The sequence below is a fragment of the Morus notabilis genome, unplaced genomic scaffold, assembly GCF_000414095.1.
Source record: "Morus notabilis unplaced genomic scaffold, ASM41409v2 Scaffold114, whole genome shotgun sequence".
In the NCBI taxonomy this organism is placed as follows: Eukaryota; Viridiplantae; Streptophyta; class Magnoliopsida; order Rosales; family Moraceae; genus Morus; species Morus notabilis.
The window spans coordinates 430,402-453,925 of NW_010359462.1; the positions used below are offsets into that span (position 1 = coordinate 430,402).

Here is a 23,524-nt window from a genome sequence, read left to right on the forward strand (position 1 = left end):
AAAAAAAGAATCTTCCGTAACATTCCATCCTCCATTTCAAAGTGATAATTCCGGTGCCTGCCAATGGAACAAAGAGGACCCAACTCAATTCTATTCAAAGGATATATTTATGTCAACGTATATTCAATTTTGTATAGTCGAACAAGGGTCCTAAAGTGGGCTGTACATCAAACTATGAATGCATTCTGAAAAGAGAAGAATCCAATGGTGGTACGCCTTTTTTAAGTTTGTTAGTGTTGGTTTTTGTTATTCAGGATGAAGAAGACAAATCACCCCTATTTCGGCTTTTTGAAAGGCTGCAAGTACTTCCTGATCAAACTTCCTGGCCAGCTCCATAGTTGCATAGTGAGGCAGAAACACAACTCCATTCTTAAAATCTCTGCAAGCACGTGACTACAACCATCTTCCACCTCACATCAGGCGTGCTCGCTCTATTTTTGTTTCCTTTTTTTTTTTTTTATATGGTGGAAGTGAGACTGATTAGTTCTTAAAACGGCCAATGACAAGCGTCGTTAGTTCTGATTAGTTCTTAAAACGGCCAATGACAAGCGTCGTTAGTTCTTGCCATGAGTTGCAGCTTGACCAAACCTCGGTAGCAATGTTTAGATGATCACTTTTAGTCTTTGTAATTGGATAAGGAGTTGGATAGATGTGAAACACGCAGAAGATTTCCAAGATCGCTGTTTTTATTATTATTATTATTATTATTATTATTATTTCTGAATTTTCTTGTTACTTCACCTTTTTAAGACCATGTTCAAAACGTTGTTAGTAAGTCAAATCAAATGTGCAGTTGAAAAATATGCACCCAACGCTTATACTTTTAAAGGTACGGAATAAGTATACATGTATTTTAGAGGGATTCAAATTTATATACACCTTCTTATTCAATCTTTTCTTTTAGAGTTTTAAGAAGAGATAAAAACGAAAAATGAGGGAGAATAATTAGACTTTATAAGAGATTAGACTTCAATCTTAAGGTTGATATCTTAAAAAGTGGCCATCTTTATATGTCTATGATTATATTTATATTTAGACAATGAATTTATCTTTAACATTTTAAAATACTTTTAAATTTATGCTAATTTTTTTTCTTTTTGGGGTGAAAGGTGGATTTTGACTAAAAAGAAAATGTAAGTTTCTTTAAAGAAAAAACTTTAACTCAATTCTAAAACGAAAAATAAGAGGGGAAAAAAAGGATCAATGGGAGGCTTGAAAAAGAGACGAATTTAAGAAACTGAAAAAAAAATAATAATTTTCTTTTTGGATATTGTCTTTAGGGAGGGCGGGTTATGAAGCAATAGGCTTAGGGGCCACCACCATAGACGACAACGTATGAGTGAGAAACTGACGAAGTCTAGATCTGTTATTTCTATTTTCTATTTTAGTAACTGTCTTTTCATTAATAATTTATCATGTTATTTAAATTTAAAATTTTAACCACATAAATAAAAATAAAATATTAAAAATATTTAAACAATTCACAATATATTAAAATTTAATTAGAAAGATAACTACCTAAAAAAATGGAATTCGTATTTGACAACACAAGCACAACTCAAACATCATCCTCACTTCTTTTTTATCCACTCGGGTCTCTTTATTTCTTTTTCTTTTTCTCCCTTTTCTTTTTGGGTTCCAAACATCATCCTCACTTCTTTTTTATCCACTCGGGTCTCTTTATTTATTTATTTTTTTCTCCCCCCCCCCCCATGAATGTATAGAAATGGCTCTGGTAACCAGGACTATTATAAAATAAATTTGTGATAGAAGTTGCTTGGAGCAAAGCTTCCATTTTGTTGTTTATTTGATTTCGTTTGTTTCTTTTCGTTGATTTTGATCTTTGCCATTTTTTTAAAAGTTTTTCTTTTTATTATTATTTTTTCTTTCCTTAAAGACATTTACGCGCGATATAAAATTTTGAAAAACTATTCTCCGAAATGTATAGTGTAGTTTTTTACAAACTCAAAACGTATCAACGTAAGATATAAAATGTTAAACAACACGAAATATAATCATGATCTATGAATGCTCAAGTAAAATGGAACAAAAAAAAAAAAATTAAGATAACACAAAAGAAACAACTAGGAGTGATTAATTGGTTGAATTTGGTGGTTGGAATTGGATCAGATTATTGATTTGAATAGGATGAAACTTGATAGTTATTATAGGACAATTAACACTCACAACCTGTGTTTTACTAAAATAGCAGAGAGACCCCCTTAATACCCCTTATAATTCACGTTGTTAAATTTAGATATGAAATGTCAAAATTATTTCTTTTAATATACGCTTGGTTCATAAATTATAATTATGATATTATAATTATTTTTTATTTACGTATATTTTTAATAAAAAAAAATATTATACGAATTATGAACCATATTTCAAATTATAACGTGAATTCCCGTACTAAACGTCTCCTAAATATCAAATCTCAGCCCTCCGTTCAATCTTATTCATTTGAAGAAAAGAATAACCCTACATCAGAGTATAAGTCAGCCACCCACCGGCGCCCCTCTCCCATCCCACCTGCGGCCAGCCGCCAACCCGCACGATGCCACCCATGCCGAGGCCACCCACGCCGACGGAAAGTCGTCTGACCCCAGCTGCGACGACGACAACCCGTGCTATTGTTCAAGTTTCAGAAAAATCAAAACGATGGGCGACGGGAGGCGGCCGGGGAGCTTGCGTCGGCGACTTGCAGAGACGGGCGGGTATGGGATCTGGTCTGATGGGTTTCCCTGTCTTTGTTTGCTATTTGTTGAACGCCTTTGCTGTTGTGGAGTTAAATGCGCTTGATTGTGCTGTTCTGTTTGTTTGGGAAAGGAATGTGAGAAGAAGATGAAAATGAGTTTGTTGTTTGGACTCATTGATTGTCCATGTTCCACCATATACACGAAACAACATAGAGTTGAGGAAAATCATCAAGAAAAATAGTTAATACCGTTAAATAGGCCTTTTTTAGCTTGAACAAAATATATCAATGTTCATATGGCTTTTGATCTGATATGGGTTTAGAGATTTTTTTTATTATTATTTTTAAGATTTGTTTCGTTTATGATCAATTATAGTCGGTGTTTTTTTTTTAAGTTTTTTGATGAACTGATCAATTATACTCGTTTTTTTATTATTATTTTTTTGCTAATGACGTTTTGTTTTTATTTGTTTTGCTCTGTGGATTTAGAGTGCAAAATATAACGTTAAAAATTAAAAAAAAAAAAGACAACAAAAAAAATTAGAAGTATCAAAAAAAAAAAATTTAGCTTTTTTTTTTAAATTAGGGTAAACATGTCATGTCAAGCTATATATGGTTATATATTTTATACTGAATGGAGGGGCAGTTTTGGCATTTTAAAGAAAGTTAACGGTCAAACTTCAATTAATTTTCACCGTCAACTAATAGAAAGGGTGTCTTTATATTTTTTTAAAAAAATCGTTGATGTTATTAATTTTGATAAAGGCATGTTTTTGTTATTTTAATAAAATATAAGGGGTGTTAATATAATAAGCTCGTTATTGTATTGCGCTTGGTGTAATTTGACGAAAATTGAACTAGGATTATTTTATGTGCCATATAATATATGTGTGTGTGTGTGTGTGTGTGTGTTTATATTTCTATGCAGAGGGATGAACAACTAAACCCGTCTTTGTGGGAGGAATTAGTTATTGTCCCTTCAAGGGACAATTTTCTTACAGGGGACAACTAATCTACTCGTCGGGGTTTTTTTTTTTTTTGATAATTAATCTATTCGTGGGGTTCAACGTCAAATGTGGAAATGGAAAATCTTTTGCAATCTCACCCTTTTACCCGGTCTTACCAAACAAGACCAAAGTGATCTCTCTCTCTCTCTCTCTCTCCACATCCTGATCCGTAAGAATATACGTGATATTTGGCCATTTTAAAAGGATCAAATGATTCAATTTCTACAAACAAATAATTTTCCTTTACTGAAGCAAATGCCAACACTTGCTTACAAACTACTGGAAAACCCTTTTTGTTCTTTTTCTTCTACAGCTGAAGATCGAACAATATTTTATTATTATTATTTCTAAAACCATAAACGCCATTTTTTTATCCCCTTTTAAACTGATTCAGAACACCTTTTTTTGTTTTTTGTTTTTTGTTTTTTGTTTTGTTGCTTTTTGAGCTTATTTATTTCCATGCAACACTTGTTTCTTGTCACTATATAAGAACACCTACGCAGCTTTCCTTTGAGACGCATTCTATTGAAGACACAAACGCAAAGTTCTCCTTGTCTTTGTATGAAACATTTTCCTCCTCAGAAACGCATTCTTCTGCACCCAAAAAAAAAAAAAAAAAAAACTTCTGACAAAAATGAAGAGCCAATATAGCTGTAAATGGCTATTTCTCCTCCTGATCCTCACCACCTTCGGTGATTCCTATGCAAAAGAAGCAAAACCCATCTCAGATATCCTCACTTTTAGCCACTTTCTCAACAAAACTAATGAATGGATCATTCTCAACACAAGACCGCCTATTGAAGCCAAACTAGAATTGTCAACCCCTATTGTTCTTGCAGGCTTTCTCTGCTTCATTGCAGCCTCTATATCGAGCGCCGGAGGGGTCGGGGGCGGCGGGCTTTTCATACCAATAATGACCATAACAGCAGGCGTGGACCTCAAAACAGCCTCAAGCTTCTCGGCCTTCATGGTCACGGGGGCTTCGATCGCGAATGTCGTGTGCAACTTGGCCTCGGCGATTCCCAGATTTGCTGGTAAATCACTTATTGACTTCGACATAGCGTTGCTTTCGCAGCCTTCTATGTTGCTCGGGGTCAGTGTTGGAGTCATTTGCAACGTTATGTTCCCGGAGTGGCTTGTGACTATACTATTTGCTGTTTTTCTGGCTTGGTCTACCTCAAAGACGTGGAGAAACGGGGTCATGTGTTGGAAGCTGGAAACAGAAGTGAAGAGGCTCAGAAAAGGGTGTGGAGAATTGGAGAATGGATTGAGTGAAGATGTCAAATTAAGTAGTATTAAAGAACCCCTCTTGGGTAGTGATCATCAATTACGGAAGTGTCAATATAGACTTCCATGGATGAAACTTGGGGTAGTGGTTCTAATTTGGTGCTCCTTTTGCTTTGTGTACCTTCTTCGCGGCAATCGTTATGGAGAGGTAACATGCCAGCTCTTCTTTAGTCTTCCTTTAAGTTTTCTATTTACTACAAAAATGGCAATAACTTTGTTGCGTTGTTTTTTACTTAGTTTGAGTACTATAATGATGATATATTAATAAGTCACATTCACATACATGTATATATATAATTCGGAAGTTAGTACTTAATGTTATCATTTTAGCACGGAACATTGTTGTAACTTCTAATCCTAGGACTATGCTACTCCAGAGAAATGTAGATTCGGAGGGGGACATGGTATATGCTTAAGAAGGTTCTCTATGTTACTTTTTTCTTTAGTAATTAACTAATCTGTGACCGTTCATGTTAATTCTTGAGGATAATTTTTCCCTCTAATGTCAACATCTTATCTTGGTCGAGTAATTAGAAATAGTTTACTATACCTTTTTGATAAAGAATTGCAGACCAGAAATATATGTAGAGCGTGGTGCTAGACAAGTGGAGTTTGGACCACGCCAGTTCGTATTTATCTCTTATTTTGTTATACAACTTGAAGCAAATAAGTAAGCAAGATACTCCAAATTAAACCTGGGATTGGCATAGGAAAAGGCTAATTGCCTGCACTCTCCACTTCTTGATTTTCTAGCTCAAATTTTGACCTTTTATACACATATACGCGTGTGTGTGTGTGTGTGTGTAGAGAGAGAGAGAGAGAGAGAGAGAGAGCTCTTCAATAACTATTACGCCGTTCAAAGCTTTCTCTGTTTGTTGTTTTGCAAATGTGAGAATCAGACGGCAATCAATTCGGAGTGTATAAGAGCAAGAAAACACATCTCACATGTATGTGCCTGTCCAAATTATTTGCAGGGAATTACACCAATAGAGCCTTGTGGAGTGGGTTATTGGTTACTATCTTCCTTCCAAATTCCGCTTGCCATAGTTTACACTGCCTGGATTTTATGCAGAAAAGACAGCTCTCAAAATCAAAACTTGAATCAGAAGGTACTTTTAGATAAAATGAGAATTACTTGGCATTGATTTTCATTTGTCAAAAACAAGATTATATGTCCATTTCTTCTTGCTAAAAAGATTAATTTTTCTCAATATCTTTGTGAAGAACGTCATGGAAAACCTGACTCAAGTTGGACAGTCAAAGAAACTCATATTCCCACTAATGGCGTTACTAGCAGGGATGCTGGGCGGTGTCTTTGGGATTGGAGGTGGAATGCTCATAAGCCCCCTTCTTCTACAAGTTGGAGTAGCACCTGAGGTAAATACACAACTATATTTTCACCTCAAACTGTATCTTGAAAGCGTGGTCTTGACTTCCAAAAATCTCTTTCTGCAGGTAACAGCAGCAACTTGTTCATTCATGGTTTTCTTCTCGTCGACAATGTCGGCGTTTCAGTATTTGTTTTTGGGCATGGAACACACAGACGTTGCGCTCATCTTCGCCGCCGTTTGTTTTGTTGCGTCACTCCTCGGATTGGTAGTGGTTCAGAAAGCTATTCAAGAATATGGAAGAGCATCTCTTATTGTATTCTCAGTTGGTATTGTAATGGCTCTCAGTACTGTTCTGATGACTACCTTTGGGGCTCTTGATGTCTGGAGAGATTATATCTCCGGTGAGTACATGGGGTTCAAACGGCCCTGTTAGAAACAGTTTTTGCAGTTAGGCTCTTTATGTCGAGTCTATAGCTCGTGTTAATGACGGTGAGAGGATAAATATGAAATTTTGGCTGTATGTTAGCAACGGTGTTTCTAATCAACTAAATAAACAAATAAGATGAGTCAACTTAAAAGTTCACATTCTGCAAAAGAAAAAGTGAATGACAATAAAAGTCGGATTATTACATTACAATTCTAACCAATCCCTCCAAATGTTTCTACATTTATAATGCTCAGCAACATTTGTTATACAATTATCAAAATTGGCAAACCAAATTTCCCAAAATTGTCGACCAGCAGCTCATACAAGTTACCCCAGCTACCAATAAAAGTATCCAATTCCTCTATCATCATTCTCACAGAGATAAACCATCAGTACCCCCAAGAAAACACATTTACAAGTAGAGAAAATGGCTCCCTACTCCACATGTGCAGACCTAAAAAAAAAAAAAAACAAACAAACAAAGCCTGCCAAGTGCCAAGTTATGCAACCGGAGGGCGAAGAACATGGTCTTGAGAGGTATCAACAGCAGCCGGTGGCATGAACTGCCACATCGAAATTCCAGGGTACCCTACGAAAGGCATCAGCTTGCCGCCGACAACTTGGCCTGGACCAGGAAATGGAGGTGGTATTGCAGGAGGGTGCAGGAAACTCGGTTGTGTAGTCAGGGCTTTTACTTGTTTATCAAGGACATCTTTCTCTGCCTTTAGCCTCTGCTTCTCATCTCGAAGTTCATTCTTCTCAGCCTACACAAAGAAAGCTCAACCCAAACCACAAATAAATCAATATCTAAGGTTTCAGTTTCTTTGCGAATTGTCACACCACTTGCCACTTGGATAAATGAATCAAACACACACCTTATATTAATGGAATTGTAAAAACCAAACACTGACTAAATCGAGGGAGGGAAACCTTTAGTTCGTTTATCTTCTCCTGCAATTTCTCATTTGATTCCTTTAGCTTCTCAGCTTCCATCCGTAAATGGGTCACCATTCGAACAGCATCACCCAATATGACAGCCTTGTCCATTTTAGGAGGCCTTCCGGGCTCCGAAATGGAACCCAATTCTAGGAACCTACAAAACATGAGAATGTCAACAAGAAAGAATATGAAAAGAGAAAGAAAGAGGGAGAGAATCATAGAATTCGACGATGCCTGTCATTGAGTCTGTCCCTCCTCATTTTCTCCCTACATGCCTTCGACCCAGACGCACCGCATGATCCAGGCCTCACCCTGTAATAGAATAAGTTTTCACATGCTTGTTATTGAGAAAACAGGACAGATGAGAAGTGACCCAATTGAAATTGATAATCCATGAAGATCTAAAATGACTAGAAATCTAAGAAAAGTTGACACAACTCGCAGGAAAAGAAAACACAAAATCTGCAACAAGAAGGTACTAGTACAGATAACTATCACATCTCACTTTAACAAGTCAATAAGATTGAAAAGTATGTTTATACCTTTTCCGACACCCAGCTTCCTTAAAGCCATCTGAGTTGGCCAAAGACTCATCAAAGTCCGCACTGAGAAAATAACAAGAACGAAAAAATGAGCTCTTGTGCATAACAGGTAGTTGAACTTGATCTTGACATATTGCTGAGAGCAAATTGTCAATCAAACAAATTGTTAGAGAGAAAAAAAAAACAAAAAAAAACAAAAAAACAAACAAACAAACAAATTGAACTTCGCAAAAATCCTTGAGTTATAGTCATAGATAATCAAGTTTTGCTTAAAAAGTTGAAACCTTGATAAGAGGCTGAGAAGTTGAAGTTGGGATAATACTCATACAGCGGAAATTCATTATTTAAGTTCAGACGTCTCCTTTTCATGTGTTCAGCACCCGAACGGGAACATTATGAATATATGAATAAATATATAAAAAAAGTGGAAATTTGACTTACTAAATTTCATAGTAAACTCTAGAAAACTATAATAACTCAGTTCTCACCCCTCATCAAAAAAAAAAAAAAAAAAAAAGCCACCAGGAAAATTAAGAATAATGATTAAAAAAGTATAATTAATCCTATCAACTTAAAATATCCAACACTAACAAAAGAAAAGGAAAAAGTCACACGCTTGTCAACATAAAATGATTAAATTCTAACTGAAAAACTTAATCGTTGCAAGAAAATCCAAACACAGAAAATTAAAAGAATGTGAAAGCACCTGACAGTAGTCGGAGGCGTGAAAGAATGAGAAGGCCAAGGGAAACTGGGAGGGTCAAGAGCGGGAAGGCCGCCGCCGGGGATGGGAAGGTCCTCTATCAAGCTGTAATCGAAGACCCAATTGGGATTCTCCGGCGAGCCCATCGGAAAGTCAGAATTTTGTCTCCGGCGAGTGATTCCTTCTTGCGAGGGCTACGCCGCCGTGAGTGGTGGTTTGCTGGGAGGAAAACGGAAAAAAATAAAATAAAAAGGGAAAAAAGAAAAAGGGGAAGAATATGGAATGGAATGATATGATAATAGCTAGGAACAAAAATGAGAGAATTTGATTGGTTAGATTGGTATTGGTTAAGCTATGAATTGGGAGAAAGAAAGGTGGGGGAGAGGGTGGGGGAGAGGCCAGAGGGTGGGGGTGGGGGTGGGGTATAAGGGAAAAGCCAAAAAGGTGGATTTGAGAGAGTCCCATATCTCCACCACCACCACAGGTAGTGTTTCATAGAATCAATCTCTTTTTTTTTTTTTTCAGCGCCAAAAAAAAAATATTTACCTTTTTAATTACCTTTTTATTTTCTTCTTTTTCTCTTTTTATTTTTGATTTATCTAGCCTCTCAAAATTTACTCAAAAGTATTGCCAGAATTTTGGATTTGCGACTGTTTGAAAAAATTAAATTTGTGTTTGTTGCTCGAACTTATTTTGAGAAATTTAGGCTGCCCGTTCGAATCTAAAAAATCACTTGAACTGACTTCAGACAGGTCTTAATTACTTAAAGTCTGGTCGGCAGTCCGAATCTAAATAATATTATGTATTATTTATTAATTATAAAGAATCACTTATGGCCTCTAATGCAAAAAATTTTTACTTCTTCCATTCCTCACTTGTTTATATTATTTTTTTGAATTTTTTATTTTTAATGTTAGCATCCTTATTTTTTTTAATTATTTGAACTGTGGCATGAATGGCTGAGTATAATATCAGAATAAGTTGCAACCTTGTTATTATTTGAACGTTTTATGGACTATCATTCATATTGCTAAAATTCTGACATAGGAAATGTTCATTATGGTATGTTATAGTTGGAAAAAAAATGATAATAATAATCCTCATGGTTAATTGGCAGTTTGAGGTGTTTGGTTACCAACTTACCATGCTTTTCAGGGACATTTTCATATTGGGTGTATTGAACTTCTAATTTCTTTTATAATCGGTTTGATGCTTTCCCAAATTCCAGTTGTGTTATGTCTTCATGCATTCTTCATTTGTGGCCTCTTATACTTATTAAAGCTTATTATATCATAATTGATTGCGTACTTGACTTTTAGCCTTGCAGTTTCAGTATGATAAAAGCAAATATTATGATTTTCGTATTGTATATTGTCATGACTTGGATTTACTTCAGTATTGAACACTCAAGAAAGGTTACTTCACGGCTTTTATTAGTTAATGTCATATATGAATATGTTTTGGATGCAGTAATTCAGGCGGGTCGGGCCGGGCTTTCGGGCAACAGTAAAAAAAAAAAACCGTTATTCTCAGGCTTTCGGGCGGCATGTCAGGTCGGGCATAACATTCAAACAACAAAAAGAGCTGTTGGCGGGGCTCTTGGTTGGGCTTTCGAGAGGCAGTACGGCAGGCTTAAGGGCAGGCTTCAGGCTTGGAGGTTTGAACGGACGGAGATTTTTATTGAACCTCAAATTTTCAGGCTGCCCGAGCCCAAGCCCAGCTACCCTCGCTGGACAGGCGAACAACGGGGCCTGCCCGTCGAGCCCGAAAAAATTCAGGCTTCAGGCAAGTCCGCCGCCTAAAGTTTCAACACTACTCAAAAGTATCTTTAATGCAATATTAAATTGATGTGTTAGAGTCAAATAGCATTTGAGTAGAAAATTTTCTCTCTAATACATTATTATTCTTAGTGTTGAATTATTTTAACATCAAAATTGCACTTTCACAACATCTAAAATTAAATGACTATACTTCAAAAAAAAAATAATGACTTACAAAAAAATTAGATATTATAAATATATTAAAGAAAAGAAGGGGTTTACTGTTCACATAGTAACATTCAAAATGTAATACATATATTGGAGGTCAAACAAAAATAACATATTAAATATGTAATTTTCATATTTTTCCGTGGGTAGGCCCAACCACCACACTGCACGTATAGACGCGAACCCCTCTCGTTACCCTACGTGCGACTCTCACCGCATACGGCTCGCACAAAGACTCCTAAATCCATCCCGAGCCTTTTCTTCCACCTCTCCTCTCCAATCCTCGATCAAACTTGCGTTCCCCAGGTGCTATGAAATGCCAGTATGCTTCAATTTCTTGAGTGAGTCTCTTTGGAGAAGAAGGCTCCGACAAGAGTGATTGCGCCAATTCATTCATTAAAGAAAGATTAGCGCTTGCTAATTATAAGAGTGTCATACTCAATCAATTAAGGATAGACTCAGACAGTCTTAGCTACAATCTCTGCCCTTACTTGAGTATCTTCCTTATCGTCTGAAAACAGAATAGTCTTTTATCGAATCGTCTCTTTTCAAGGGAATAAGAGTGAAGGATAATGCGCGTCGTCGTCTTCTGAGGAGACATTTATATTAAAGATGGTATAATATGTAGCATCATATAATTGAAATTTTATATCACACATATGGTTGAATTTAGATATATAATGACGTTATAATTCTTAATAATGATCTGAGAATTTTTATTTTAATAAAATAATGATATTCAATTTAGAGAAACAAACCGCAAATGAAATTTACAATTTGAGGGTGACACAAAGTGCAATGCGACAAATCAATTGCCCAAGTAATAGAATAGATATCAAAATTATTTCGATTTCGTGAGTATAACTATAATTCCACGATTTAAGGTTTATTATTTGTTACTTTTCGGTTTCAACATCAAGGGGATGAATTAAGGACAGTAATATTATTAAAGATTTTGTGTTAGTTATATAATAAAAATAAAATGAATTGACTCTTTTAAGTGTGAGTTAGTATTCAAAAATAATACTTGTGGAGTTGTACTTGAATACATTATTATTCTAAATATTCTAAAGGAGACTCTTCGGCTTTATTGTTTATTGTACAATGTTATGAACAGTGAACTTCCGCTTTTAACCTTTTAAATGTGTATTTACGGATTTGTCTTTTATTGTTTGTTTATGGGAAATTTCTATTGATGTCATTTTTGTCTATTTATGGGTTTTTTTTTAATATTTTTTACAGAATGGGAAACAGCTTGATGCCTGATGGGTTGAATTGTGTTTCTTCTCATTGATTTGGAGAGTTCATTCTCTTATTTAAATCATAATTTATAATTTATTATAGTATTTTTTTTTATAAAAAATACACATAAATCTCATAGTTAACCACTCTTAATATTTTCCACCGTCTAAAGTCTCATTCTCTTTCCTCTGAAAGTTTTTGCTCTCTGCATTTCTTCTCTCATTCTTCCCTTTTCCTTTTGCTTTATATTATATGCGCAGATCTGATTTTGTTTCTCTTTTGTCCGTTAGGAATTTTTTCCTTCTTCGTTTTTCCCCGATCTGATATATTTTGTTACTGTTTATTCTCTTTGATTTTTTTTTTGCCTTTTGGGTATATTTTTTTCGCGATTTTGATGCTTTGATTTTTTCTTTACTTCTTTCGATCTTGCTCTATGCATTTCTTCTCCCATTCTTTCATTTTCGTTTTGCTTTATATTATTTGCACAGATCTAATTTTGTTTCTCTTTTGTCCGTTAGAAATTTTTTTCTTCTTCGTTTTTCCCCAATCTGATTTATTTTGTCACTATTTATTCTCTTTGATTTTTTTTTTCCTTTTGGGTACTTTTTTTTACGATTTTACTGATTTGATTTTTTCTCTACTTATTTCGATATTTTTTTTTGTATTTTTGTACTGCCTCTTCTATATTTTTTTTATTCCATTTGAGTTTTTTTTTCTGGATTTTACTGGTTCGATTTTTTCCTCTGCCGCTTAATTCTTTCATTCTTTCCTTCTTTTTCTGCTTTATATTATGTGGACAAATATGATTATGTTGCTTCGATTTTTTTCCTAATTTTTTCGATCCTTTTTTTAATGCTATTTCTATCTTTAGTACTTCTTCTGTATGTTTTTTTTTTCTCTCTTCATTTTAGTTTTTTTGGAGTTTTTTTACGCTGATGTTTTTATATTTTTCGAAACCATTTCATTATTCTTTTTTTATGATTTTTTTTGGGGAATTTTTTTTTCTCTTTATGTTTTCTTTGGTGGTAATGATTTTTTATTTTATGTACTAATTCGTTATTTTTTTATTATAATGTGTGTTATTATATTTTTCATAATTTTTATAATTTTCTTCTGTCTACACATATGTTTTTTTGGTTCTGTACTGCTTTAGTTTCTATCGTTTTTCATATTATTATTTATTATTTGTATATATTTATTTTCCTCTCCTTAATTTTTTGCTATCATTTTGGATTTATTTACATAATTTTTTTAATGCGTCTTTTTTTCCTTTGGGGGTTTTATTAAATTTTTTAAGATTTTTGTTTGAGTTTGTTTCTTTTCACTTTATGTAATTTTTTTCCTTTATTAGTTATTTCTGATTTGTTACTACTTTTGTTATAGTTTGAGCCGTATATTCAATTTTCTTCCTTTTTGTATAACATATATCTAATATGTTAGTGTCAGTTATTTATTGGTTTTGTTTTGCGGTGAAACTCATGCTTCATGACATCTGCCGTAATATACTTATTATTCTAATTGATATTTTTTTGCAGGTGTTTATATGGGAGATTGCGCAAGCTTTATGACTATTATATTATGACACATACACTTCATCTCTTTTAGTTCTGTTTAATGCAAATCTAATATTTTATTGTTGGTTGTTTATTGGTTGTATTTTACAGTGCGATCCATGCTTAATGACACTTGCCGTAGTATAATCATTACTTTCATTGATATTTTTTTGCATGTTTTCGTTTCAGTCTTCTATCAAGATTTCAGTTACCTCATGTCTATATATATGTGTTCATTTTATGTTCTTTCTTCACCTGTTACATTTTATCCTTCCTATTCTATTTTCTTACAGTTTAAAAGTATTATTCATATTAGACTTTTCATAATATTATTACTACCTCTTTGATAATATGTTTCTTTTTCATTTCCAATATTTAGTCTTCTCTTATATATGTTTTATTTGGTGTACTTCTTTGTAAAAGGTAATATATTTTTACTTATTATATATCTTTCTCTGTCTTAAAATATTGATTTATGCTATTATCTCCATCGATTATATGAATTTACTTATTCATTAAGTCATTTACTAATGTTTATATTTTTTCTGACCCTCTTTTATTTTATACGTGTTGCCCGAGTTATTATGGTTTTATGCCTTTATCTTTTAACTTTTTTATTCACATTTATTGATTTTTTGCATAAATCCTGTAATAACTTAGATGGCAGCCAATTACATTGCTAGGTTCTGTTTTAGTTCCATATGATATATATATATATATATAGGTAAGATTAGAAGATAAGTACTTGAATCAAGTAACTAATAAATATTTTTCTATTTTATTTATCTTCTCTTGACACTAAAATTAAATATTGATTGCAATATTTTTTATATATAAGAGTTTAAATGGATTTTTTTTTATTGAATTGAAGAATGTCAGAGGAGAATTTCTTCTATAAAATAATGGAAAATATGTATCTCATACATTTATTGAACTAATATGCATTTTTCTTCAATCTTTCAAAGTCTACCTTTTTTAAAGGATTTTGCTATTTGTTGGGGATGATGATGTATTTGTCTTCTATTATGAGCATGTATTATATGACTATTAATAGAGAGGTGGTTGTTTTGCTGCTGCCCGAGTTATTTTAGTTGTATGCCTTTATCTTTTAACTTTTTTATCCATGTCCTATTACTGTTCTTTCCTATTGAATATGATGTTTCTTCTTCTTCAAGTCATTGTTTCTCAATGAATTTTTACACATTTTTACTAATCAGTTTCCAAAATTTTGTCTTTGTTTTATATTATATGTTTTCCATATTTTAGTACTTCAAAATCATCATTTTGTTCTTAACTTTTTACCTATTCATTTGATATTTGTTGATATTTTGCATAAATCCTGTAATAACTTAGATGCCAGCCAACTATATTGCTAGGTTCTGTTTTAGTTACATATGATATATCTATTTTGTTTATCTTATGTTGACAATAAAATTGAATATTGACTCTAATTTTTTTTTTATATATGTTAGTTCAAATGAGTTTTTTTTTTTTTTTTTAATTGAATTGAATAATGTCATAGGAGAATTTGTTCTATAAATTGATGGAAAATGTGTATGTCATGCATTTCTTAAGCTAAGTATATTGTACAGACTATTTGAACATCCTTTCTTTTGTAAAACATCTTTGTCATATTAATTATTTAATATATAGCAATGTTTTTTTGTGTATTTTGCTTATTCGTAGCAGAATCGGTGCTAGACATTGAAAATCAAATATAGTTGCTCTCTCGGTCCTTTAGTCCCATGCTTCATTAATAGTGCTTTGCTCCTTTCTATTGCTATCTGTGCATCTCTTTTTAATCTATATTCGACATTGATTGGGTATCATTCCAAGTATCTTTAATATTTTTTGCTCTCATTTATGTAACATATGCTGTTGTTGTTTCATATATGGGTATAGTATGCTGATAGTAATATGTGCTTTTTTGGTCCAAGAATATTTGTTCATGCTATACTTTAATAGATTCTTAACAACCGTTACTATCATATATTGCTCATTGTTAATCTTTTTTGTTCTTAACCATTTTCTGTTAAATATGTTTTTTGTTTTTACTAACTATTTGAATACTTAGTTGCCTATATATATATATATTTTTCATTCCTTTACGTATTGTAGTCTTTTAACTTCTTATACATTATTTTTAAATTTGAAGTCTACATATATATACACATTACTTGATTTTAGCTACAAATAGATTTTATGTTTTCCATTGACTTACACATTTTACTCTAACAATTTTTGAACTGTAGCGATGATGATGTCACAAGATGTTCAGTCTTTTTTTATCACATAGGTTGTCCAAAAATTGCTGTGAATACATTCTCCTTATTTTGCTTCATTTTTTCCCTATCTTTTGTGTACTAAAACAATATCCCTTTTTCTTTCCAACGTTCTTCTTTACTTATACCTATTTTAATATCATTGGTATTTTAATCTTACAAAACTATTCATAATTTGTTTATACATTTATTATTTTAGTTTATGTATATTATTAGTATGAAAGATTTTAAATTTTTACTTGCTATTTTGTCATTCATATACTGGTCTTTGTTTTACAGCACATAAAAATAATTTTCTGTAAAAATATGTTCTGTTTTACTTTGTTCTGTTTCAGTCTTTTTGTCTCTATTACAATGGTTTTTCATTTTCTGCCTATTTTGCTTCTTATTTACTTGCCGGAATTTTTTCTCCTTAGTTTTTCTTTCAATTTTCTTAATGTTTTCTGCTTTATTTTTATCAGTAATATTGGTATATATTTTTCTTTTTCTTATCTTAGTTTAGTACATTTCATGTTATACTATTATTGTAAATATTCTAAAGGAGATTCTTAGTGTTACTGTTCACTTTACAATGTTATGAACAGTGAACTTTCTCTTTCAACCTCTTAAATGTGTATTTACTGATTTGACCTTTGAAGCTACTATTCACTATACAGTGTTAGTCTAATTTGTTTCCTCACCACATTCTTTTTTTCCTTGATTTTTGTATACTATGTCGGGATAAACGTTTTACATTTTTGTTTACCTTCTTCTTTTTCTATCAAAAACAGTTAATATGTTTCTGAGGCAAACATTGCTATTTTTACTGTATTATTTTTCCATATTTATCTTTATTGCTATTTTGGGTTGTATTTTTCTCTTTTACTTATTAATTTCTTCTTCTTTATCTTCATTGTGAATCATTTTTCAGAATACACTGTTCATGTCGGTTTTTTTCACACTTTTGTTCTTATGTGTTTACTGCCGTTTGTACATATTTCTTCAAGCTTTACAGTCATTTTTCCCAAAGTTAATCGTTTTGCTTTATTTTTTGTACTATTTTATATTGTTTTTGCTTTCTCTACAGTTTCACCCGGTAGTTTTTGGACAACCATAGTCTTTGTTCTAATAGAATCTTTCTACAAAACGCCCAAAGAAAAGGTAATAAAATTTTTTAGATCTTCTATTATACATTATCTATATAAAAACTTTGCCAAGCTATTTATATATTATATTGACCTATTATGATTTCTTAATATTTTTGTCTTGCAGTTAAAAAGACATCACAATGAATCTAATAAGCGTTACTCTATTATAGTGTATATATGTCTATATGTATATATAAATATATTTCCAACTATAATACTATTTGTGTATAATAATAACAAACCTTTTCTATATATATATATATATTTATTTGTAACTATGTTTAGAATAATAAAAAAATCTTTTATGTGATACAATATTATATTCCATATCAACGCGTGAGAATTCCACTTGAATATACTAAAGGAGAGAAAATATTCACTTTTCACACTCACAATTTATTATTTATCATACAGTAACATTCTCAAAATTCCGCTTATGTTCATTGTCCTTTGAGTGTGAATTGTTAATTTTACCTTTTTTTCTTCTCTTTTCCCTTCCCTGTGCATGGGCTTTGCGTCTTTCGTTCTAGGATTGTTACGTGTCGACGCCCGGCTGGCCGAAGGAAAAAGTGGCGGGACCCATCATTGCGAAGTTGCCCTCTTTCCCCCATTGAACACGTTTCTCTTCCGCGTGCTTTTTAAGCGTGAATCACAGCCGTCAAAATTTTTAATTGGACGATTTCATACTACTTCCGGTTTATTTTTTAGATTTTTATTCATTATTATAGTTATTTATTATTTTGAATTGATTTGAAATTTAATTCCACCGTTTTGTGCCAAATTTTTTATAATACTTAAGCAAAAATACCATAAATAATATAATAAAATTAAATTAAAATACGCTAAATTAAAATTAAATAACACCAAATTAAATAAAAAAATAAACAAAATAAAATTAAATTAATTTAAAACACAACGAAATAAGTTAGATTATTTTTTCTCTCTTTGCTTAAGATTTTCCCACTTTATTATTTTCATTTCTTTTGTGTCATCTTTTTTACTTCTATTTTTAAACAATTTGTATTAGTCGTTATTTTAAATTAATTATGTGTGTGTGGCGCACACAAAAAAAGAAAAACATCGAAAAAGAAAGATGTTGATTTGTGGTCTGATTTTACCCATTTCAATATCACTTTGCGCTAAATTTTAAAGCCTCTCAAATGATAATAGTATAAATAATTTGAATAAAAAATAAAATTAAATAAAAATACACTAAAATAAAATAAAGTCATACTTTTCTAAATAAATTAAACTATAAATTACTTCCGTGATTGGAAGAGCAGCACAAGCATTGATATAAAAATCATGCACTACATTAACAATTGATGAAGGCTTTACTAATCCATTTGTAATTCCACTAATCATTGCTCAGTTAAAGGGACAAACAAAAATCTTGCAAGTTTATTTTTAATAAAGAGGAGCACAAATAACTACAGTTGTTTCAAAAATATTTGAAGATGTCCATCTTTCAATATCACCATCACAAATATCAACTGCCACAACAATAGATCCAAAAACACCATATCTAATAAGATTGACCACAAGGTAAGACATATTTATTAATTTATATCAATTATCAATAAAAATCAACATTTACTATTTTGAATATATATATTAACAATCTTTAATCAATTCAGTTCTGAATCAAAAGCAACATACCCACCCAGAAACGCTCAAAGACCAAGTAATATAACTATTTATAAATCATTTAATCTACACTACATATAATTTATTATTAATTTTTTTTAAAATTTGTATTTTATAGTTAAAAAGAAAAAAAGAAAACGAAACCTATAATACATTGGAAAAAACTTTTAACTATATATATATATATATACATAAACTAATTCTATACTATAAAAATTTTTAACTTTTTATATAATACAATAATATTTCTCTCAACAACTCGCGGGTTGTTGACTAGTTGCATCTATAAGAAAGTTTGTAAAACGACATTTTAGGAGAACACAAGAGAGAATATATATATATATATATTTCTATCTCCCTCTCTTCTCTCTTTTCTAGTCATCGCCGTCATCTCCTCACTGCATGACACAGCGGTGATCTACTCCCTCCACATAAGGCCATCATGGGCTTCCCGCCTCCGAGCGATGCTATCATCTCCCTCCTCCCTCCGTTTGACACCATTTCTAATCCCCATGCATTGTCTTATGTTTTCTGAGTTTCCCCTAGATAAATTTGGACTCGAACATTGAGAGTTTTTCTTGCAAGAACCCCTATTTCCTCGAAACACGGACTTTTGGAAAAGATTGGACAGTAAGAATCAAACGAATAGCAATTGTCAGGATCTGGAGCAACTTTTCAATTCAACAAACTGATCCTAAATCAAACTGTAGTTTAAGTGTAATATGGACTATATAACTCATGACATCAAAGTGTCAACCGCAAGTAGATAAAAAGTAAACTAGTTCCATAAGTAAAAGAAAATCAGTTAACCAATGATTTACTTACTGATCACAAAAGCAAATTAGTGATTTAAAAGTCATGTTAAATTTGTATCTCGTGAATTGGTAATTATGAAGGAAAAATAAATGATTGACATCAATAACTTCTTTCCAAAGTGAAAGTGTCAAAATTTAAACTAATTTTAGTTACTGTTATAATTGTCTGCCTAACACGCCTACCCTTAAAAAAAATAAAAAATAAATAAATAAAACCCAAAGTAACGAGAAAATAAGAAAATAAAACAAAAAAAAAAAAAATGGAGCTTCTCCGGTAGGCCTCCTTATTATAGGACTTCATTTCTGACTATTAAATTTAGTTAAAATCACATTAGATTTAAAAAACGTTTAGAACAGACAGTTTCTGATACAGATTTGACGACAAAAAGAAAAAAATATCAATAATTCATTTTTTCTAGTGCTGCTAGAGAAACTCCCAAAGAGAAACAAAATCACTGTTAGATATGGGTGGCAATTCGTGTTAGTGAGTAGTGTTCGTATTAACCCGTTTATTAATCATGTCATAAAATATTAACCCAAACACGACATGTTTATTAAATGTGTCAAAAATATTAACCCAAACACGACTCATTTATTAATTATGTTAATCATGTCAACCAGTATAACTCATTTAAATTAACATGTTGAATCAATAACTAATATAATAATGACTTATTTAACACGGTCATGACATGTTTAATATGTTTATTGGTCAATTTATATTTTCCTTTAAAAAAAATAAATGAATTTTACCTACAAATATTAAAATTCACATTATTTGTATTTAGTATGTCATATAAACTTTCATGTTATATCACATATCATTAGATTGTAGATGACACATATAGATAATTGTGTCACTTCGTATTAGGAGGTTAACCTTAACCTAACTCATTTATTAATCGTGTTAATCATGTCGACCTGATTATGACTCAGACTCATTTATAATAAACTCAAACATGCTAACTTCGTGCTGGTTTCGAGTCGTATCGTCGTGCACTACCTGAATTGCCAGCCCTACGTTAGAGTTATGAGAGGTCCCCGAGAAAATGGCATGAAAACTTTGGGAGAAATGAAAAGGCACATTTGATATCTAGTATCTTCTGTAACCGGTTAACCAGATAAGCATGCATTTCCTATGCCAGCCATATAATCCCAACAAGGCAAGTCAAATCCTTACACCACCAGCCTTTATTTTGAGAGAAAGCAGAGCAATAATCCAAATCTGAAATTGAATCGTGAAACCACTATCAGAGTTTGGGCAGAGAAGTGAAGGAGAAGAATAACACATTATAAAGTATTGGACTTCTATCTTAAAATGTTAAACTATTTAAGTGTAATGGTCGTATATTCTTATATGGTTGTGATTATCTTTGTATTTAGACTATGTGGGACTCGAATATTTTAACCTTAACACGCTCCCACAAGATAGTGCTCCGTTAGGAGTCACTAATCTTGTATTTTTTATAGATCGACCCAACCTATTTGAGCAATGAAATCTGATACCATATTAGAATTTGAGGAGAGAAATGAGGAAGAAGAATAACACTTTATAATGTATTGGGTTTCTATCTTAAAAGGTTAACATATTTAAGTTGAGTGGCTCAATATCTTTATATGACTACGATTATCTTTGTATTTAAACTATGTAAGACTCGGATGTTTTACCCTTAACAACCAGACATGTAATGTAACCAACTTGACATCCAAATCCGAAACTTATATCACAACAATCACTTATTCGGTTTTTTTTTTTTTTTTTTTTTTTTTACAAGTTAAAAGCATATGACATATACAAGTCGTGGAAAAGCAAAAACTAGGCAACTTCTATACGAATGGACTGAACAAAGCTATGTATCCTCTTCTTTATCTCTTCTGGATTGGCACCCACAAGCTTGTCTACTTGAGCTCCATTCCTCATCAGCAGAAAAGTGGGCATGGCCTTTATGTCCATTCTAGACGCCACTTCCTAACAAAAAAAAACAATTGTGCACATTCAAATAACATCCATTTTTCAGTTTTGGATTTGAGTTTCAGAATCTCATCTCAATCCAATGCTTACATTGCCAAACTGAACTTAACCAGGTATTTACAGAGAGTTTCATAACAAGAAGATTCAAACCTGTAGCCAAAATGTGCTTGGAAAAGGTCCTGAAATTTCTAACTCATTGGGAGGAGAAATAACCAAAACGGAAAGCGGTGTCTGAATCGCAGATGCTGAAGAATTTTTTTGGAAAATTATCAAAGGTGCTATCATAAATCACTAATCATTCAAGGAGTCTTCGTCCTAACTTGTTGCACTTGTTAAATATAACACGACATTCAAATCATTTGAATATCGAACACCAACTTTAAAAAATGAAAAATCTCATAATTTGAACATGTTCTCAGATTCAACATCCATAACAAATCCATGCGATGTAAACTACCTCGACATGGAAAAAATAAACCCTCAAGTGGCAATTGTCAATCACTTCCTAATTCCTACAACTCAGTCTAATAACAAGAAAAGACACAAGTGAATTCCCTCCATTCTAAGCATCACCATGATTGTAAAACCCAAGTTTCATCACATGAATCAAGTCAGCAACTCCTTTTTGCTCTTAACCAACAAAATTTTACCAGTTATAAATCATATGCGAACATAAATATTTAAATTCTGTATCTTAAAGATACATGCCAGCCTATATCTATCTTTCACTGAGCAAAGAGATATAAAACAATATCTCAAATTTCTGCAACCCCACATCTCCAACAAAGAAAACAAATAAATTGAAAAATAGATAAGAAAGCAAACACCCATATATAATATCTAACATTATCATCCCAACATGTGCACAAAAATAATAATATCCTAAATTCTATGGCTGTTTTCACATAATGCACCAGAGCAGACCCCTGTCTTATTATATGATACAAATAAAATAAGCCTTCTTCTTGGTTTAAGAAACTAGAAAAAATTACCTTGAGCTCATCAACGTCAACCACAAGAAACAGGACATCAGGGTAGTTTGAGGCCAGTTCCTCAAAAATTGGATTCATAGCCACCGAAGGCATACACCATGAAGCAGTGAAGTGAACAACAATCTACACAACAAATCCAATCCCACCAAAACAAAATAAATCCTCCATACTAATAAACAGAAAAATAATAATTCACTTCAATTGATGCAAGCAATTCAAACCCCACTAATGCAACAATAAAACTCCCACATAAGCATTCACTGATCATGATCCTCAAGAGATAGAGAGAGAGAGAGAAAGAGAGAGAGAGAGATAAAATCCAGTAGAGATAAATTGGAAGAAATGACACCAAAGCAAAAGACGAAGAGTTAGAGGGCCATATTCATTAATTAATAATCATAAACCTCACTGAAGAGATGCCCCAATAAATCTGCCAAAAAAAAATGTAAGAATTCTGAAAAAATAAAAAAATAAATAAATCTCGCAGGACTGCCTTGATTGTTGGCCTGGGTTATAGAGAGGTCCCAAGACTCCAAAGAATCAACCTTTACCACTCTGGCCTTACTCTGTTGTACTTCTTGTTGTTGTTGGCCTTCCATTTCTTTCTCCTCCTTTTTTATTTATTTATTTATATATTTTTCTGAGAGAGTTCTTCTTCTATTTGCTTCTTCGGTGATTTGGCTTCTCTGGAACTCTGCCGAGTATAAAGATACCACTAGTATACATGGTTTTCCTAACCTTTTTCTTGTTTTCCTGCTATTTTCCACGAGGACTAGGATTAAAATGGATAAATATGATGACCTAAGGTTTCGTTTATTTCGCTGATTCGAGTTTAGAATTCGAATTTTGCTACAGTAAAAAGCTCTCATAAACAATCACATTTAACTTTTTTACTATAATAAAAAGCTCTCACATAAAATCACATCTTAACTCGAATTAAAAATTTAAATCAACGAACTAAACAGACTATGG

The 23,524-nt window shown here is 32.3% G+C and overlaps 3 protein-coding genes across 7 annotated transcripts; 1 reads left to right on the forward strand and 2 right to left on the reverse strand.

Moving 5' to 3' along the window:
- The first annotated feature begins 2,480 nt into the window (after window positions 1–2,480).
- Window positions 2,481–6,831, forward strand: LOC21402685 (sulfite exporter TauE/SafE family protein 2). Of its 2 annotated transcripts, XM_024163167.1 has the most exons (5): window positions 2,481–2,717; window positions 4,545–5,140; window positions 5,967–6,101; window positions 6,217–6,369; window positions 6,448–6,831. In XM_024163167.1, exons 1-5 carry the CDS (start codon window positions 2,558–2,560, stop codon window positions 6,754–6,756), a joined length of 1,353 nt encoding a protein of 450 aa, XP_024018935.1. In that variant the 5' UTR covers window positions 2,481–2,557; the 3' UTR covers window positions 6,757–6,831. The 2 variants fall into 2 exon arrangements, with proteins under 2 accessions (XP_024018935.1, XP_010092689.1); XM_010094387.2 differs by lacking the exon at window positions 2,481–2,717 and having other exon boundaries at window positions 4,219–5,140.
- Window positions 6,832–6,895: 64 nt separating this feature from the next.
- On the reverse strand, window positions 6,896–9,338 carry LOC21402686 (transcription factor bHLH115). Its single transcript, XM_024163163.1, has 5 exons — window positions 8,938–9,338; window positions 8,232–8,294; window positions 7,924–8,001; window positions 7,681–7,843; window positions 6,896–7,514 (listed from the first exon to the last, which is right to left on the reverse strand). The coding sequence occupies exons 1-5, from the start codon at window positions 9,078–9,080 to the stop codon at window positions 7,251–7,253; spliced, it is 711 nt and encodes a 236-aa protein (XP_024018931.1). The 5' UTR covers window positions 9,081–9,338; the 3' UTR covers window positions 6,896–7,250.
- A 12,003-nt stretch (window positions 9,339–21,341) lies between these two features.
- LOC21402688 (thioredoxin-like protein CXXS1) lies at window positions 21,342–23,239 on the reverse strand. 4 transcript variants are annotated; one of them, XR_002901870.1, is made up of 4 exons: window positions 23,104–23,141; window positions 22,553–22,675; window positions 21,711–21,805; window positions 21,342–21,557 (listed from the first exon to the last, which is right to left on the reverse strand). XR_002901870.1 is itself a non-coding variant. In XM_024163170.1 (3 exons), the coding sequence occupies exons 1-3, from the start codon at window positions 23,149–23,151 to the stop codon at window positions 21,405–21,407; spliced, it is 471 nt and encodes a 156-aa protein (XP_024018938.1). In that variant the 5' UTR covers window positions 23,152–23,239; the 3' UTR covers window positions 21,342–21,404. The 4 variants fall into 4 exon arrangements, 1 of the variants encoding a protein (XP_024018938.1); XR_002901871.1 differs by lacking the exon at window positions 23,104–23,141 and adding an exon at window positions 22,957–22,983; XR_002901869.1 differs by lacking the exon at window positions 23,104–23,141 and having other exon boundaries at window positions 22,553–22,789.
- Between the last annotated feature and the right edge of the window lie 285 nt (window positions 23,240–23,524).

Excerpts from the sequence above, each read along its gene's own strand:
- LOC21402685 (XM_010094387.2), top strand. The coding sequence starts at position 4,340 with ATGAAGAGCCAATATAGCTGTAAATGGCTATTTCTCCTCCTGATCCTC. Across the intron at positions 5,141-5,966 it reads GCGGCAATCGTTATGGAGAG|GGAATTACACCAATAGAGCC; the intron begins GTAACATGCCAG and ends AATTATTTGCAG. Across the intron at positions 6,370-6,447 it reads AAGTTGGAGTAGCACCTGAG|GTAACAGCAGCAACTTGTTC; the intron begins GTAAATACACAA and ends CTCTTTCTGCAG.
- LOC21402686 (XM_024163163.1), bottom strand. The coding sequence starts at position 9,080 with ATGGGCTCGCCGGAGAATCCCAATTGGGTCTTCGATTACAGCTTGATA. Across the intron at positions 8,002-8,231 it reads GAAGCTGGGTGTCGGAAAAG|GGTGAGGCCTGGATCATGCG; the intron begins GTATAAACATAC and ends ATTCTATTACAG. Across the intron at positions 7,844-7,923 it reads AGGGACAGACTCAATGACAG|GTTCCTAGAATTGGGTTCCA; the intron begins GCATCGTCGAAT and ends CATGTTTTGTAG.
- LOC21402688 (XM_024163170.1), bottom strand. The coding sequence starts at position 23,151 with ATGGAAGGCCAACAACAACAAGAAGTACAACAGAGTAAGGCCAGAGTG. Across the intron at positions 22,676-22,956 it reads TGGGGCATCTCTTCAGTGAG|ATTGTTGTTCACTTCACTGC; the intron begins GTTTATGATTAT and ends TTTGTTGTGTAG. Across the intron at positions 21,558-22,552 it reads TTGACGTTGATGAGCTCAAG|GAAGTGGCGTCTAGAATGGA; the intron begins GTAATTTTTTCT and ends TTTTTTTGTTAG.